Raw genomic sequence first — 18,792 nt, 5'->3', positions numbered from 1 at the left:
TGAACATATAAATAACAGCATCCGACATGACCTACATGCATCACCATAAGATGGAAAGTAAGGAATTTGTTGAAACACCACTTCAAAATGAAAATATTACTAGAATGATTTCCTAAGGAGAACTCATCAGTTCAGTTCAATGAGAAAGCTTGCATTCACAAATAAGATTGCAATCAGGTGAACTAGGAGGTCACGCTATCATCCTCATATCTTTTTGAGTACCTCAAATCTGTATGAAAGAATTTTGGAGCAGTTGTCTGAAGACATTGTAGGTCATCTGCATGGTGTTGTAGGTGAATGAATGGATGGATGCAAATGACCTGACAGTGGAATCCTGTACTGTATTATATTTTATTACACTGCCAGTGAGAGATGATGGCAACCAAATTAGGGATCTAATTTCCTTATATGTAAACATCTACCATACAAGAGTACCTCCAGTGACTTCCTGAATGATACCCATCAGGAAGAGAGATGCATCAACTTATGGGGCTTTTGATGTACTCATACCCTGTTACTGGAATGTACCAATTTCTACCAGAATCACTACTTCATGTGGCGGTTTTCTGTACTTCAAGCATTAAACAGCTGTGTTCCTGAGTCCATGGTGATCTGTCCCCTATGATGCATTGTAAAAGGCACATGAATGGGGCAGTGGTTTTTTTACACTATAACAGGAAGATTGTGCTGGATGGTATGACTTCTCACTGACTGATGTTGTTGTTGTTGTTGTTGTTTAAAGGGCCCCCGATCATCAACACTTAGTTGCTCATGGTAGTTGACTGCGGTGGTGGCAGTTTTCCCCAAATCAATGTTGAACTTGTAAAATGTTTTCAGAATATGATCTCAGATATGGAGTGTCCCCACTCATCACACAACCACAAATGGGCCCCAGAAAGCTGCACTTTACACTGCATGTCTCGTCCATCCTGTGTTTGACTAGTATCATAGGCAAGTACAGGGTCTGATGACATCCGAGTCACATGTCACATGATACATTAAACCATTCAATTTACTGTGGCTACTAGTGCAGTGTCTCATCAACAAAGAAGCCATATCAAATATAATTACTCATGTAAGGATATAGACAACACCCAGACAATTGCAAGATAAAAAGAAATATTAAAACTTCCCTTGGTTTCACCTAGGGCAACATGGACCCATCAGATTTTCTTTGGCTCTTGGGATGTCATGCAACAGTGTGCCCTAAGTTTGGCTCATAAACATGACTGTGCTTGTTAATACAACTTTTATGAAACTTGGAAAAGTAAATATCTTAATTTCACAGGAAGAACTCAGCAGCATGCAACATACAGCACAGAGTTTAATGTCCTTCTGATATAATAGGCGAGTAGAATATACAAGGTCAAAAGAAATTTTCAGGAATTTCTCACATTTTCCTTAAAAATGTTGCATGACACAATTTTTTTTTTAATTTTTGGCTCATGATGGCCAGAGTTCTGTTCAGATAGAAAACATGCCAGTACACACACACACACACACAAACACACACACACACACACACACACACACACACACACACGCACGCAAAACACACATAAACAGATAGATAAGCAACATCTGAAAGGAAGATCAAGTGTGTTTTAATATGACATCACTGAGAAGTAAACCAAGAACTCCAGTACCTGTGCAAGGAAGCGTGCAGTTTCCATCAGAGTTTTCTGTACCTGGCCGAGGTGGAGCCGCAAGAGCTGATGTCTCCTCATCCACTACAGAAGAAGTCACAGCGTCATCAGACTCTGCCAATGGTTCCTCTGCATCTATATTCGAAGGCTCATCAGTTGGCACCATTGATCTGCACAGAATAACAACTTTAATCCTTCAGAAATTGTCTCAGGAAATTCACACTTATGAGTGAATAATATTCCACAGTGTGTCTGAATTACAGAAAATGATTTTCAGTTTCAAGTACTTGATTTAGTTTTATTTCATGATTATGTCAACAGAAAGCTGAAAAATGACTGGAAGAAAAGGAAAAACCTCAACTGCAGCAGTTGTACAAATCGCTGGACTTGTGGCAGTGATTAAAGAGAGGAGACTGTAGCGGTGTGGGTACTTAATGTGTCAGGAAGGCCAGATCACTGAGCACATGGGGCACAAAGACATCAGAGGTAACAGACCTAGGGGAAGTCCATGTCTGAGAAGGATTGACAAGGTCAGAAAGGATATACGTACAATGGAACAAGCTGTTGAATAATACATGGATGAAAGAAGATAGAGGAGGCTAATTGGTGAGGCCAAAGACCACCTGCAGTTTGTGTGGCCAATGTAGTTCTAGTAGAAGTGGTAGTAGTAGTGGTGGTGGTGGTGGTGGTGGTAGTAGTAGCAGAAAAATTAAAATGTCTGAATGGTGATTTTGTTGACCAGACTTGTGATCCTTTATTCAGTGCAATCAGAAGGGTAACTCAACAATAACTTTCATCATACATGTGTTCTCAATATGAATGGTTGCACATGCACAGAAACATGATTACAGTGAATCTGTCAAAACAAGTAACCCAGTGTCACCCTAGCCTCAAATGCTTCAATAAATTACTCTGACAAGGCTATGGTTTATGTTAGTAAAGCCCTATATGAAATCATCTCTCCTTGAAATCCTTCCCACATCATTCACTGTCACCTTTCATGCCCTCCTAACCTCCACAACATCCATGTCAAAGCATGTGACACTTCCAGACCATTACCCTACCATCTTGTTTTCCTCCTGCAATCATTACCTCTGTACAACTGGTTCTGCATCTACCCACCGCTCCACCTCACCAGTGTTAAATCCTACAACATGAAAAGCTGAGCAACATATGAGTCCAATGTATTTTCTTTACCAACTCATGTGTGTTCACAGATTGACTTTTTAGATTGGAATGATCACAACTACACTGGCTGAGCACATGAATTGACACAAAAGAACTATCCACTTTGGGTATACCTGAAACCCAGTTGCTAAGCATGCTCTAACAGCATGTCTTAAGGGACCTGAGTGCCTGCTACACCACAGAGACAATTTTAATCCTCCCACCAAGTACTTGTTTCCCTGCATACCACAAGTTGGAACTTCTTACACCCTGTAACCCTCCTGGACTTAACCTCCATTGACAGTGCCTCATGCCCATTGTTTCAGTCTTTTCTTCGCTGGTAGAATTTTATTTAACAATGATGGGACTTCCTGGATGGAAAAATATGTAAAATAATGAAAAGGCAACCACTCACCTACAGTGGATTCAAGTGTGGAGCATAGAAACATCTCATACTAGCTTTTGAGCTCCTGATCTTTTTCTAGTAAAAATACACACATACACACATTCACACACACACACACACACACACACACACACACACACACACAACCACACAGAAGCCCAAATACACACACCCATGTTCACAGTGAGACTGATCATTAATAGTTAACTGTTGAAAGCAACTGGCTAGACTGATGAAGGTGAGGAGGGGTTAGGATAGTATGCAAGGAGGCAGTAGCAAGAAGGGGGCAGGTCTTTCAACAAAAAACCCACTGGCTACACAAAAAATATGAAAGGAGAACATAGGGTATAGCATAATTGAGATATAGAAGGAGGGAGAAGGGAGAAAGGGAGGAGGAGAAAAAGGAGAGGAAGGTGGAGACAGGTTTGGATGGAATCCCAATTCAGTTTTACAATGAGTACCCTATGGCATTGGCCCCTTACTTAGCTTGCATTTATCACAAATGTCTCTTCTAACACAAAGTCCCAAGTGGCAGGAAAATAATAAATTTTACTTGGGATGTCAAAGCTTTTGTCTGTGAATCATCATGGTTTTAGAAAGCATTGTGAAACTCAAGTTTGTCTCCCCCCCCCCCCCCCCACACACACACACAATATCCTGCAAACTATGGATGAAGGGCAACAGGCAGATTCCACAATCCTAGATGTCTGAAAAGCATTTGATACGGTGCCCTCTGCAGACTGTTAATGAAGATATGAAAATATGGAATAGAGATGTGAATGGCTCGAAGACTTCTTAAGAAACCAAACCCTCTACATTGTCCTCGACAGTGAGTGTTCATCAGATACAAGGGTATCATCAAGTGTGTCCCGGGGACATGTGATAGGATCACTATTATTTTCCATATACATAAATGATTTGTTGCACATGGTGAGCAACAATCTGTGGCTGTTTGCTGATGATGCTGTGGTGTATAGGAAGGTGTCCTCACTGAGTGAGTGTAGGGCAATACAGGATGACTTAGACAAAATTTCTAGTTGATGTGATGAATGCCAGCTAGTTCTAAATGTAGCAAAATGTAAGTTTATGCAGATGAGTATGAAAAACAAACCCGAAATGTTCACACACAGCATTAGTAATGTGCTGCTTCGCAAAGACACATGGATTTAATATCTAACATTGCAAAGTGATACAAAATAGAATGAGCATATAGGGATTATAGCAGGGTAGGCAAATTGTTGACTTCAGGTTATTGGGAGAACTTTAGGAAAGTATGGTTCATCTGTAAAGGAGACCGTATATTGGACACTAGTGTGACCCATTGTTGAATGCTGCTTGAGAGTTTGGGATACACACCAGGTCAGATTAAAGGAAGACATCAAAGCAATTAAGAGGTGGGCAGCTAGATTTGTTACTGGTAAGTTTGAACAACATGCATGTATTACAGTGATGCTTCAGGAACTCAAATGGGAATCTCTGGAGTGAAGGCAATGTTCTTTTCAAGGAACACTATTGAGAAATAGAGGGGTGGCATTTGATGCTGACTGCACAACCTTTCTACTGCCACCAATGTAAGTTTTAAATAACAACCATGAAGATAAGGCAAGAGAAATTAAGACTTGTACAGAGGCATACAGACAGTAATTTTTCCCTCACTTTATTTGCAGGTAGAACAGGAAAGGAAATGACTAGTAGTTGTATAGGGTAGCCTCTATCAAGCACCAAAGGGTGGCTTGCAGAGTATGTATGTATCTAGAAGTAAGAAACGGAGAAGGGTGTAAAACGAAGACAGAGGGGGGGAGAGGAAGAGAGAGGGGGGATGCCAGCATGGAATGGAGGAAGACTGGTTGAAGAAGGCAATACATGATCTCGAGAAGGAAGGCGTGGTATGGATAGAAGAAAGGAAGGAAAAGCTAAGGTGAGGCAGTGTGGGAAACAGGAAAGCAGAAGTTTGGGCCAGGGGGACTGCAAGACACAGGATATGCTGTAATGAGAATTCCTATCTACTGTATGTATTTTAGAAAACTTCTGCTGGAAGGGATTACCCAAATGGCCCATGTAATGAAGCCTCTATTGAAGTAATTTGTGTTTTGTTGCACAGCCATGTTTGGCAGTTGGATGGTCAATTATATGGTTTGACACAGTTTGGTGGCCATTCATGCGAGTAGACAGTTGGTTAGTTGTTATGACCACACAGTGGGCCCCCATTCCCTCCACATTTGGATCCTGCCCCACCATGTGGGTAGATTTATCAGTATCAGTTTGAAGGAAGAAAATTAATGGATACTGACAAGTAACAAGTGTACCCAGAGCCATTTGCAATGAAATCTCAAAACTATTTTGCCATTCACCACATATTTTCCTTGTGACTGGATCTGTGAAATGATGCATTGTCCCTTCAATCATTGGTGTTTTTATCTTGTGTTACCAGCTAATGTCAAAATCTAAAAATTTGAATATTGAAAATATTCTTTTGTATTTGAGTGTTAGCTCCCTGATAGCAAAATAATATGTATAAATCTCATCCATACAGTTCTGTCTCTGTTAAGTATAATATAGGTAGTAGATACCTATCTAAAATGGGAGCAGTAATATGTTTGGTGATTACTAATCCTGCTATTGCTAAGGAACAGGAAATACATAAAAGTACATGATTAAACCACAGGGAAGGGTGGCAACAGTATCTTACTGTTAACATGATTTTGATTATGAATTATTTTTACCCACTAATACCAATGGTGAAACTGCAATGTCCTCAAAATTTTTAAGGTATCATTAATGAGCTTCTCTTATGGGCAGCAATGTGTCTGGAATCAGAAGTCCCTCTCTCTCTCTCTCTCTCTCTCTCTCTCTCTCTCTCTCTCTCTCTCTCTCTCTCTCCCCTCCCGTCTCTCTCACAAACACACACACACACACACACACACACACACACACACACTCTCTCTCTCTCTCTCTCTTTTTGTTGCTACATCTAACTTTTTGCTGTGAATATCTTTATCTTTTTTGTTGTAAATTTTTATTCCATATGTTGTGGAGTCTGAGTATATATTTTGGTCATGGAGCAGGACAAAATTATCCATGTGTCTTGCATTTTATGAATGAGCAATATCAAGTTCATTTAGTAAGTCCAGTGTGCTGTATAAAAACATTAAATTTTTTCAAAACTTTCTTAAATTTGTTGAAACTTGACATTTTCTGTTTTCTACTCCATAATGTACTTCAGACCTTCCTGAACATTTTCGTATATAATACATTAAAATCAGACAATTGTGAGACCTTCAAATAATATTCAGAATGTTGACATGTGACTATCAAATTTCGCAGCTACACAGTCACATCTAGGGAACTACAAAGTCTAGAAGGCTGTGAATTGCTTTGTTTTGTGCCTACTGCTACATCTCAGAAGTTAGCATTACAAATAAACAAATCAATCCTTCGTTTCTGATACTAGTATTCATTGAAAGTAGTGTGATTATCGGCTATTTTTGTGGTAAGCTAACTTCTATTGCTTTTTATATGTAAATAAAATGACTAGCATAAAAGTAACTGCAAGAAATGCAAATTTGCAGGTAACAGATATGTGAGACCTGTATTTTCTTTTGAAGTACTTGAAAACACGAATATCAGCCGATGAAAAGCCATGTTATGCTTTGTGTCCACCTCCACCAAACACTTGGTGTAAATGTAGGGAAGCTGAATTTTCTGGCACCCTGCACGGATTTACACATAAACATTCTCTTCCTTTGGCAGTAATGGAGGCAATCAAACCTAACCTATTTACAGAGATGCGGCAAATCCTGAGCTACTAAAGATGTGTTTACAAGGGAAGACCAAGAATGTGAATGAGTCCTTCAATAATGTTGTGTGGTGCCATGAGCCTAAAAATGCATTTGTTGGCCTTATGACTCTAAAGTTAGCATGGTCTGACGCTGCAATAACTTTTAATGGTGGAAACTATGAAAGACTTAAGGTTCTGGAGAAGTTAGGGGTAAGATTTAGACAGAATACAGCTAAAGGACTGTGGGAACTGGATGAGTTTTGTGCACGTGAAGCAGAGTTAGCTGCTCAGCAAATGACAAAAGAAGGTGGCATGCACTGGGCTGTTGTGACACTGAAGATGACACAGACTATGGGCCAGGGCAATTCTAGTGCATAAAAGACGCAGAAATGTAAGTCTGTATAAGAATTTGTAATAAAAAAAGTTTTAAACCTCAATATCTCTGAACTACGTTTTTTGCAATAAATGACCCGTTTTCTAAAAAAGTACTGATGGTAGAGACATGAAATTTTCACAGCATGCCAAGATTCAACACATATGGAACTAGAATAATTAAAATATCCTGAGTTGTTTTGTTTTTATGCTCATTTATTTACAAAAGTCTGCCAAAAAATTGAGTGTTTGAAAAAAAAGAAGAAAAAAAGATAACATGCCCCACAGTACGATTTTGGAAATAATTCTAGTTCAATGTATCTGGAAATGTGCATTCAATAACTATGGAAAATTGTAAATTGGCGTTTTAAAACGTTTCCAAGACAATGAGTCACAAAATTCAATAATTTAACATTAGCGGCATAGGACATACAATGTCCCCTTACAGTTCTTCTTGCGTGCAGAATTATAAAACGGAACAATGTTTAAATTTCTTATTTTTGTATTGTATTGTACGGTTTTTATGATTCGGGAGCTCTAACATGTACAATACAAGCACTTTAGGTATTGGACATGTAAATGTTTATAAGTATATTGAATTTGAATAGATAATTGCAGTTGAATATCTGACTCATATACATAATACAAATAAACTGTGATATGTGCATATTTGTAATAATAGGGCCTAACAGTCTCGAGGGGGGTAGTTTATAAATGTAGCAACTTTAAGCAGAAATCACAACTGAATCACTGATTCATAAACTTTAATATTGATTATCTTAATACTGGTAGAAGTTTTCTATAGAACTCATCTCGACTGCAGAAGCAGTGCATAAGTAAATATCCCCTCAATGCTGCTTTAAATTTTATGTCAATTATTATGCTAATTTCTTTTGTAATCTTATTGTAGGAAGAGGAAGAATTCCCATCTTTTTAAAGGAACATATGCAGGGTTTGCTCTTCTTTCCTGCCAGTATTCTCACCATTCATTATTGCATCCTAAAGAGTTTTGGGCTGGATATGAGTTGTCCCACACTGATCTCATATATTAGGGTACAATATACATTAGCATTAGTCATCAGACAATCCTTATGGCAACAATATTCAAGCACTCTCTTTAAATACCACATGGTACTTAATCTTTTAAATATTCTATCAGTGTGTCTATCCCATCTAAGGTTGCCTTGGAGCCAGACCCCCATAAGTTTTGTACTGGCCATACTTACAATATCTATGTCTGACATCTGAATTTTTATGTCCTACTCACTATTTCTCTTTATGTTATGGAAATTTAGTGCTACTGTTTTATTTTTATTTATTATCAGTTTACTATGGCTGAACCAGTTCAAAATAACAGTGTTTGCTGAAGAATATCTTCCGTCTTATCACTGGTTAAGATGCTTGTGTCATCTGTAAATTGAATAGTGTTGCAGCAGTGTACATTTAATGTTGGATCATTTACTTGGATCAAAAACAGAATGAGCCCCAATATTGACCCTTGTAGCACAACATACAGTTTGTCCCAAGAAGAATGACCCTTTTTTTGACTTGTAATAATATTGAGACAAATGTCACTAAGTAACTGAAACAGCGCTAGATGTAATCAGCATGGTCTAGAGTTTCAGGAAAAATCCACTAGATATTGCTACGAGCGCTGACCTGGGGCATGCAGCCAGTCTCACGCAATATGGTGTCCACGCAACAGAAGGCGTATTGTGTTATTGAATTTAGTTGTACTCAATCAGTGATTGCAGTTCATTGGGCATTTCTTATTCGATTTTGTGCTAAACCACCATCACCAAAGAACATTTGATGATGGTATAAACAGTTTGAAGAAACAGGATGCTTCTGTAAAGTCAAAAGTCTTGGCCAGCCACACGTTCCTGAACAAACAGTGGAACAAATCCGACGAGCATTTGAGCGGAGCCCCCACAAATATACGCATCGTGCTAGCCGAGAACTTGCATTACCACGCATGACAGTGTGGTATGTGTTAGAGCACCGTTTAGCCCTCAAACCATACCGATTACAACTGGTACAAGCTCTTCGAGATACTGACAAAGTGAAGTGAGTGGACTTTAGCAATGCTATTCTAGAGGACATGGAAGATGACACTTTTTGTCATGGTTGATATTTAGCGATGAGGCAACTTTCCATATTAGCGGTAAGGTTCACTGTCATAATGTGTGTATATGGAGGCTCAAAAATCCTCAAGAAACAATTGAATACGAATGAGAATCACCAAAAGTAAATATTTTTTTGCTCTTTCCCAAAGCAAGGTTTATGGAGTCTATTTTTTTGAGGAAGAAACCGTAACAGGACAATCATATCTTGCAATGCTACGGAACTAGTTATTCCCACAACTTGACTCTGACAATTTCATCTATCAGCAAGATGGAGCACCACCACACTGGCACAACAATGTGCGCAGTTTCCTCAATGCCAATATGCCCCAACGTTGGACAGGGCGTACAGCACCACAAGAGCAGGCTTTACACTCTCGGTCTCCTAGGTCCTCTGACTTAACACCATGTGATTTCTTCCTGTGGGGATATGTTAAACAATGTGTTTATGTTCCTCCCTTACCTAGTGACATTAATGAACTAAAAACCAGAATATCAGCTGCTGTAGCTTCAGTGACAGAAGACACCTTACGCTCAGTTTGGGGTGAATTCGGCTATCAGCTAGATTCGTCCGTGCAGCCAATGGAGGACAGAGTGAACATTTATGATGGATTTTTATTAACTTCTGTCTTTTCTGATTCATTTAGTATGCGATTTGTTGGTGTTAAGCCCTTCTTCCTAATAAATAATTCTGTTTAAAATTGGGTCATTCTTTTTGGGACACCCTGTACTTCTTTGCACTCGGCATAGTGACTGATTAATTTGTTGCTTTTGTGAAATAGTATTTCTACTACTTGCTTGCGGCCAGTAGGCCATGATCTTAGCCAACCCTTAGGTGCCCCTCTGATGCCAACTTAGTTTCTACAGCAATTGATTACGGTTTTTAATGTCAAATGCCTTGGACCAGTCAAGGCACATACTTGTGAGTTTTCATGACTACCAAGCTTTTGGAGCATTGTGTTAAGAAATGAAAGTACTGCAGTTTCTGTTGATGTGCCATTCTGAAAAAAATGTTAAAACAATACTTTCTTTTCTTGAAATATTTTTCTAGATATTTCCAAAACACAGATAATAGAACAATGGTTCTATAATTGGCTGCTACTACTACTATTTCTTTTTTCCTCTTTTTGAAAAGTGATTTGAGCTTCGCCGTCTTTTAAACAGGAAGGAGAGATTCCTATTGTAAATGCAATGTTGAATGGTGGGCTAATAATATTGCAATAAGGTCACCAGAGTTTTTTTGCCAACAGCCTTGAAAACACCAGTTCCTTTCAGGTTACCAAAGTTAAGCAATGTCAGGCATGGTGAATACTTGGATGGGTAACTGCCCAGGTATGCCACACACTGTTGGCAGCTGGGAGCATCAAGTTCCTGATCGCCAGGCTTGATACCAATGTCCTGATGTCCTGAACTAAATTACAAACCTCTTCACAGTGTTTCAATGCACAATATGAAACATGACAGCACTCTCTCTCTCTCTCTCTCTCTCTCTCTCTCTCTCTCTCTCTGCAGTCATCGTACCAGGTACACTTAACACATGACTCTCACACTTCACCAAGGAGAGATGCCAGTGTGCATGAAGAATAGGAAAAGCCTTTCCAGTTAGGCAGCTGAACTTGCCACTCAGGGTCTCCCAGCCAACCAAGTCATACAACTATAGTTTTATAAGAGGTGTTTAAAGGATTTAGTCTGGAATTTCATCCATCCCAGTTGAATATTTCACAATTACTGACATTTCTTTGGATTTGGTTGGAGATAAGAAGAGTGAGTCAGAGTTTCTATTCAGGTTTACAGGTTATATTGTATGATTTAATAACTATTCACTAATATTAGAAAATTATCTATTAAAGATGTTGGCTATCTTTGCTAGGTTGATAATTTGTTTGCCATTTTGATCTAGCAGCAGGTTTACATTTTGAGGAAGGCCATTTCCTGTTTGACTATTTCCCCTCATTTTCATTTTATACCTATCCATTTTATATGGTGGTCATTTGCCAGTTTTTTACCTTTTCTTATGACTTTTGAAGTCCTCTCTTATAATCATTAAAGCAGTCCGTCTCAATAGCTGTGTGGCCAGTGTGGTGGAATGCCATGCAAATGGGCCCGAGTTTGATTCCCGGCTGGGTTGGAGATTATCTCCACTCAGGGTGTGTGTTCTCTTCATCATCATATCATTCCCATTGACACGCAAGTTGCCTAAGTGGCATCTGTTATATCCTAGCCAGTAATGCCACCCGAGCCCGCTGCCAAAAGGTTGGCAGCATCAAAGTCCAGACGCCGTCCGCATAAGCAGCGCCAGCGAGACAGGAAATCGCCGCAAGTCTGCGCGCGCCACCGCTGGCTTCTGGTTTCTTAAGCGCTGGAGTCGCGAGCGCTAGGACAGTTCTGTATCCGCCGCTCAGTTGTATACTCGCCACCGAATTGTGTACTTGCTAGTCAGTTGTGTGTTCATCGCAGCGGAGTTGTTGTTTGTCGTCAGCCGACGCTGACCTAGCCGCTCCGACTCGAACTAGACAGATTTCTGTAGACACGGAGTTCACTACTGTGTTTCTGTATCTTCGTTAATAAAGATAAGTACCGACTTTATTTAATCAGAGTGTTTGGGTTTTCATCTTTCTGTTCACTGTTCCAGCGGACCGGTCGGCCCGCTATTAAAAGTGTGGCGGTGACTACGTAAGCCGTTTCTACAGCGAATTGTTTGTCGCTACGAACGCCGCCACAAAACTGGCGACGAGGGCTTCCGAACTCGTGTGCAGGGCTGGTTCAACTTCTTTCTGGTTATACTAATTATAGCGATAAAATTTTGGGGGCTGGTTTAATTTGTGTTCACTATGTCTGCCGACTTACAACAGTTGATCTTGTTACAGAGTCAGCAAATACAAAGTCTGGTGGAAGCAATCGCCAAACAAGTGGCTAATCCTCCAACACAAAAGGAACAAGCACAGGCAGCACCACCTTTCCGTGCTTTTGATGCATCAAGAGAAGAATGGCGAGAATATTTCGCGCAGTTGCAGGCGCACATGACAGTCTACAAAATCACAGGTACTGAGCGGCAGCTTTATTTAATTTCCACTGCAGGCATGGAAGTCTATCGACTACTTTGTAAGTTGTTCCCGGAATCCCAGCCAGAAGCTTTAGACTATGACGTTGTTGTTAACAAGCTTGCTGAGTATTTCAAGTCGCGAGTTCATGTGGCAGCAGCCAGATTCAAGTTCTTCAGATTAAAGAAACTGCCACATCAATCTAATAAACAGTGGTTAACAGATTTACGGGGCCTCACCCGTCAGTGCCGATTTAATTGTGTGTGTGGAGCTTCCTACAGTGATGTCATGTTACGAGACACTATTACTCAAAACATTGCAGATTCTCGTATTCGTGCTGCTATCTTAAAGTTGCCTCACCCGTCATTAGAGACAGTGATGAACATCATTGAAGCCCAAGATACTTTTGACTATGCTGAGTGTGAGTTAGATCAGCCATGTATTTCTCAAATTGCCTGTGCTCAGCAAGTTATGTCACGCCCGCGGCCCCACCGGCAGAGTCAGACTGTAAACACTAGCCGGCCGCGTCATGTTAAACACATTCGTCAGCCGCGTGTGCAAAATGATAGAGTTAAGTCTTGCCCTAAGTGTGTTCTTGCTCATCCTCGTGAACGTTGCCCGTTGAGAAACGCGGTTTGTCACTTTTGTCAAAGGAAAGGACACATCCAGACTGTTTGTTTGCGTAAACGCAAGAACAATTCTAGTGCTGCCCAGCCCATGGATATTCATGTTCTTCAAAGCTAGCCCGCCCAGAAGGTCGCGTTTAAAGACTCTTCCACGGTTCGTGTGGGTAATAAACTTGTTCGCAATAAGCCACCCACCCAACCCTCTGCTATGCGACCCAAGCGTAATTCAAACGCTGTAAAAAGTAATGTACAGACTGCAAGTGAAGCGGGAGTTGTTGTTCCACCCGCCCAACCCACGAGTTGTCGTAAGCAGCGAACACGCGCTAAACGCGCTGATTTTGTGTCTTCCGCCTCCACTGCACTGATCCAGAGACAGTGTAATAAACTATTTGTGAAGCTACGCATCCAGGATAAGACCTTCAATTTTCAATTAGACACTGGTGCGTCTGTGACTCTCATAAATAGTGCTACGTATGCGGCTATCGGCCGCCCTAAACTTTCAGCGGCAAAATATTCTTTGGCTACTTATAGTGGAGAACAAATTCCTGTGTTAGGTGTATGTAGCGTGCCAGCCACATTCCGTGGCAATACAAAAACAGTTTCATTCACAGTGCTCCACGCTACAGACAGTGTAAACATTTTCGTATTAGACTGTTTTGACTTGTTTGGCCTGTCTATCCAAGACAATGTGTTGCAAATTAATTCTGTTGTTGTTCCTCAAGACAGCATAACCGATTTGTGTAAACAATACAGTGACATATTTAAAGATGAACTAGGTTGTGCTGCAAACTTTGCCGCTCATATTACGTTAAAAGATAATGCTCAGCCTCGATTTTTTCGTGCTCGTCCAGTGCCTCACGCCCTCCGGGCACCTGTAGCAGATGAACTTCGTCGTTGGCAAAACAACGGTGTTATTCAACCCGTTTCAGCGAGCCAGTGGGCTTCTCCCTTAGTTATTATAAAGAAACCGTCTGGCAAGTTACGTTTGTGTGCTGATTTTAAGTCGACAGTTAATCCTCAGACTGTCATTGATTCATTTCCTTTGCCTAGACCGGACGAGCTGATGGATAAGTTAGGGGAAGCTCGTTTCTTTTCCAAAATTGATCTCCGTGAAGCATATTTGCAATTGCCCCTCGACGAACAATCACAACAGTATTTTGTCATAAACACGTCGTTGGGGTTGTTCCGTTTTCTGCGTTTGCCTTTTGGTTGTGCGTCAGCTCCAGCTGTTTTTCAGCGTTTTTTGTCACAACTTCTGGCTAATGTGCCATCGTGTTGCAACTATTTAGACGATATTGTTGTGTCCGGTCGGACGCCTGCTGAACATTTCCGTAATTTGGAGTGTTTGTTTACAGTGTTGTCTCAGGCAGGCCTACGTTGCAACATCGATAAATGTTCATTTTTCCTTACGGAGATGGAGTATCTGGGACATGTTATTAATGCTCAAGGCATTCATCCCTCCCAGTCACATTTAGCAGCTATTCATGATTTGCCCGCCCCTCGCAATCTGCATGAATTGCAAGCAGTTCTTGGCAAATTGACATATTATATTAGGTTTACACCTAATGCATCACAGATTGCTGCACCGTTGCATCGTCTCCGCCGTAAGAATGTTCCATTTGTGTGGTCAGCTGATTGCCAATCAGCCTTTCAGCAGCTTAAAGAGGCTTTATTGAATGATCGTTGTCTGGTCCATTACGACCCTAACAAGCCTCTGGTGTTAGCTTGTGATGCCTCTTCTTTCGGCCTCGGTGCTGTGTTGTCTCACCAAGTCGGTAACACCGAACGTCCTATTGCGTTCGCATCTAAATTGCTAAACAAAGCTCAGTGTAATTATAGCCAATTGGACAAGGAAGCGTTGGCTATTGAGTTCGGTGTCACAAAATTCCATCACTACCTCTATGGTAGACCATTCTATTTAGTAACAGATCACAAGCCCCTGACGTCACTGTTTCATCCGTCTAAACCAGTTCCTCAGCGGACAGCTCAGAGACTACAACGTTGGGCTCTTTTGTTATCACAATACCAGTATGAGATACTGTATCGCCCTACAGCTCAGCATGCAAACGCTGACGCGCTTTCTAGATTGCCGATTGCTGCGGATGATGTCTTCGATTCCTCTGACGACTCTTGCCATCAGATTGACGCCGATGAGCATCAATCCCTCCGGGATTTTCCGATTGATTATCGTCAGGTGGCACGTGAGACAGCTACGGATCCTCATCCGAGTTTACTATTACGTTTTGTTCAACGTGATTGGCCGTCCAAGGCAAAGGACATATCGGATCCTGTGGTTCGTCGCTATTATCCGCAACGTCATCTGTTGTCTGTTTTGCACGGAGTTTTGCTGTTACGCACCGAGAATGACCAGCTTCGTGTACTGGTTCCCCAAGTGCTCCAATCCAAGGTCCTCGACTTGTTGCATCAAGGTCATTGGGGAGTGGTCCGCACCAAGCAGCTTGCCCGCCGTCATTGTACATGGATCGGCATTGATAAGCAGATTACGCAGATGTCTACAGATTGTTCGACGTGTGCCGAACACCAAGCTGCTCCGCCTCAACGCTATTTTGAGTGGGCACGCCCTGCCGGTCCCTGGCAGTGAGTACATATTGATTTCGCTGGTCCATATTGGAATTCTCGTTGGCTCATCGTGATAGATGCATTTAGTAATTTTCCGTTTGTTGTGCCCATGCAGTCTACAACGTCTGCACAAACTATACAGGTGTTGACTTCAATTTTTTGTATTGAGGGTCTTCCAGAAGTTTTGGTGTCTGACAATGGTCCACAATTTACCTCTGCTGAATTTGAAAGTTTTTGTTCTGCCAATGGCATTCGCCATGTTCTTACTCTGCCGTTCCACCCTCAATCGAATGGTGCAGCGGAACGTTTTGTACGCACATTCAAGGATCATATGGACCGCCTTCGTGCTACGCACTCTCGTCAGCAGGCCCTCATCACGTTCCTGTCGTCGTACCGGACCACGCCACGCGACGGCCCTTCGCCTGCGGAGCTTCTCCACGGCCGTCGTCATCGCACCCTACTACGGTTGTTGCACCCCCCGGATCGACCCGCCGCTTCTGAGCATCGCACGCGTTTTCAGCGCAACGACGCCGTTTTTTTTCAGAGTTTATCACGGTCGCCGTCGTTGGGAACGTGGTACCGTGATAAGTGTCCATGGTCGCGGTTTTTATACTGTTCAAAGTGCTACTGGGGTGCACAGGAGGCATCAGAACCAGTTGCGCCGCGCTGGCCACCCGGATTCTGCCGCTCGTTCTTTGTCCACAGATTTGGTCCGCGGCGGGTTCCAGCCACGCCTTCCGACTTCGCTGCCGCCCCCAGGGCAGCAGCAGCAGCCGTCGCCGCTACCACACCGACAGCCCGTCCCGTTGATGCCTCCCGCGCAGCTTCATCCGGGAGCGCCCCAGGTGGTCGCTCCGGCGCCTGCGGTCCCTCTTCAGTCGCCACCGCCTTCGGAGCTGATGGACGTCGACCCCTCAGCCGGGCCGCCTTCCCAAGCGGCGGCTGTGCAGCCTGTCCTGCAGCCGCTTTCCTTGGGCACCCCCAAGGAGTCTGACACCGCAGCGCCTTGTCCGGCGCCCACTCAGCAGCCGTCGACGCAGCGTCAGGAGACGCTGCCTCTCTTCGTGGGTCCCGACGCCCCGTCGCGTCCAGTACCAGAAGCTGCGCCCGTGGTCACAGGCGTGCACCCTGACCTCGGTTTTCAGTCGGTGTTTCCCGAGGCCCCGCGCAGCCAATGCTGGGGTGCGGACCGGGGACTGCCACCGACAACAGTCTCCGCCCCGGTCTCTTCTGCTCCGCCTGCGGCCAGACCCCTCCCCCGCCGTCGACGCTCGCCACGTCATTATTCAACGACGGCGCGGCGATTTTGGGGGGAGGAGTGTTATATCCTAGCCAGTAATGCCACCCGAGCCCGCTGCCAAAAGGTTGGCAGCATCAAAGTCCGGACGCCGTCCGCATAAGCAGTGCCAGCGAGACAGGAAATCGCCGCAAGTCTGCGCGCGCCACCGCTGGCTTCTGGGTTCTTAAGCGCTGGAGTCGCGAGCGCTAGGACAGTTCTGTATTCGCCGCTCAGTTGTATACTCGCCACCGAATTGTGTACTTGCTAGTCAGTTGTGTGTTCATCGCAGCAGAGTTGTTGTTTGTCGTCAGCCGACGCTGAACTAGCCGCTCCGACTCGAACTAGACAGATTTCTGTAGACATGGAGTTCACTACTGTGTTTCTGTATCTTCGTTAATAAAGATAAGTACCGACTTTATTTAATCAGAGTGTTGGGTTTTCATCTTTCTGTTCACTGTTCCAACGGACCGGTCGGCCCGCTATTAAAAGTATGGCGGTGACTTCGTAAGCTGTTTCTACAGCGAACTGTTTGTCGCTACGAACGCCGCCACAAAAGCATCAACCAAAGAGACTTGCACCAGGCGAAAGGTCTACCCATTGGGAGGCCCTGGCCACACGACATTTCATTTCATTTGATTAAAGTAAACAAACAATACTTCAGACACATTTTGTGTCTCTGAAATTCCATAAAGTCTCCTCTTTTCAGCACAAGATACGGGGGCATATCAAATATAAAAGGGATTTTATTTTTTATTTAAATTCATTTACTGAAAAACTCAAGGCAATTATAATTTATTTTTCCACATAGTCTCCTGCCTTGGAAAAGCATTTGTCCCAATGTATGGGCAGCTTTTTGATGCCCTCATCATAGAAAGAACTGGGTCATGTCACCAGCCAGTTGTGCACGAAGTCTTCCACATTCTTGTCATCTTCAAATTATCACCCCTCCTAGAGCTTCTTTAAGGAGTCTGAATAAATGTAAATCACAGGGACATAAGTCCAGGCTGTAAGGAGGATGATCAAGTGTAGTCCAGTGGATTTCCTGTGGCTTGGAGACAGTTAGAGCTGCAGTATGGGGTTGCACATTGTCGTGGAGGAGGATGACCTATGTCGAATCGATTGGTCTCGTCTTTTGCGGCGATATAACTCTTGCCTTGTTCAACAGTTCACAGTAGTAAGCTAAGCAGCCTTGAGTGTGTGTCATTCATGCAAAAAATTAATCAGCAAAATGCCTCACTGATCGAGAAAATAAAAATAAAAGAAAACGGTAGAAAGAACCTTGCCCACTGACAGTCGAGTCTTGGCTTTCACTGGTGCTACTTCCCCTTTCCTCTGCCACTCCTTACTGGCTTGTTTGGATTCTGGAGTGTAGTGGTGAACCCATGTTTCATCACAGGTGACGATCCGACTCAAAAATCCATCATCTTCTTCCATAAACCTTGCTGTAAGCCTCTGTCAGACCTCTAAACATCTCAACTTCAGATTTTCGGTCAAAAGTCTAGGGACCCATATGGAACACAGTTTATGGAACTGTAGGTAATTTGTGATGATTGCTTGGCAGCTCCCATAACTGATTCCGACATTTTTTTGCAATTTCTGATACTCTCACCCATAGATTGTCGTCAATAATGTCTTTAACCACATGAATGTTTTTGTCTGCTTAGCTGGTCCGAGGACAGCAATTATGTTGCTGATTTTCCAATGTTCTTGTTCTTCCTTGAACTTTTTATGCCAGGCAAACACACTCATCTTTGATAATGTTTCATCACCGAAC

At 42.7% G+C, this 18,792-nt stretch overlaps 1 protein-coding gene across 1 annotated transcript in view; it reads right to left on the bottom strand.

The window, feature by feature from the left end:
- LOC126484449 (uncharacterized) overlaps positions 1 to 18,792 on the bottom strand; it is a 397,416-nt gene that overhangs the window by 47,386 nt on the left and 331,238 nt on the right. The window contains exon 12 of the mRNA XM_050107970.1: positions 1,647 to 1,816. Within this exon, the coding sequence (XP_049963927.1) occupies positions 1,647 to 1,816 (170 nt within the window). The remainder of the gene's footprint in view (positions 1 to 1,646; positions 1,817 to 18,792) is intronic.

The sequence above is a fragment of the Schistocerca serialis genome, chromosome 6, assembly GCF_023864345.2.
Source record: "Schistocerca serialis cubense isolate TAMUIC-IGC-003099 chromosome 6, iqSchSeri2.2, whole genome shotgun sequence".
Lineage (NCBI taxonomy): Eukaryota > Metazoa > Arthropoda > Insecta > Orthoptera > Acrididae > Schistocerca > Schistocerca serialis.
The sequence above is the reverse complement of the archived record's forward strand: the minus strand, read 5'-3'. Positions and strand labels throughout refer to the sequence as shown.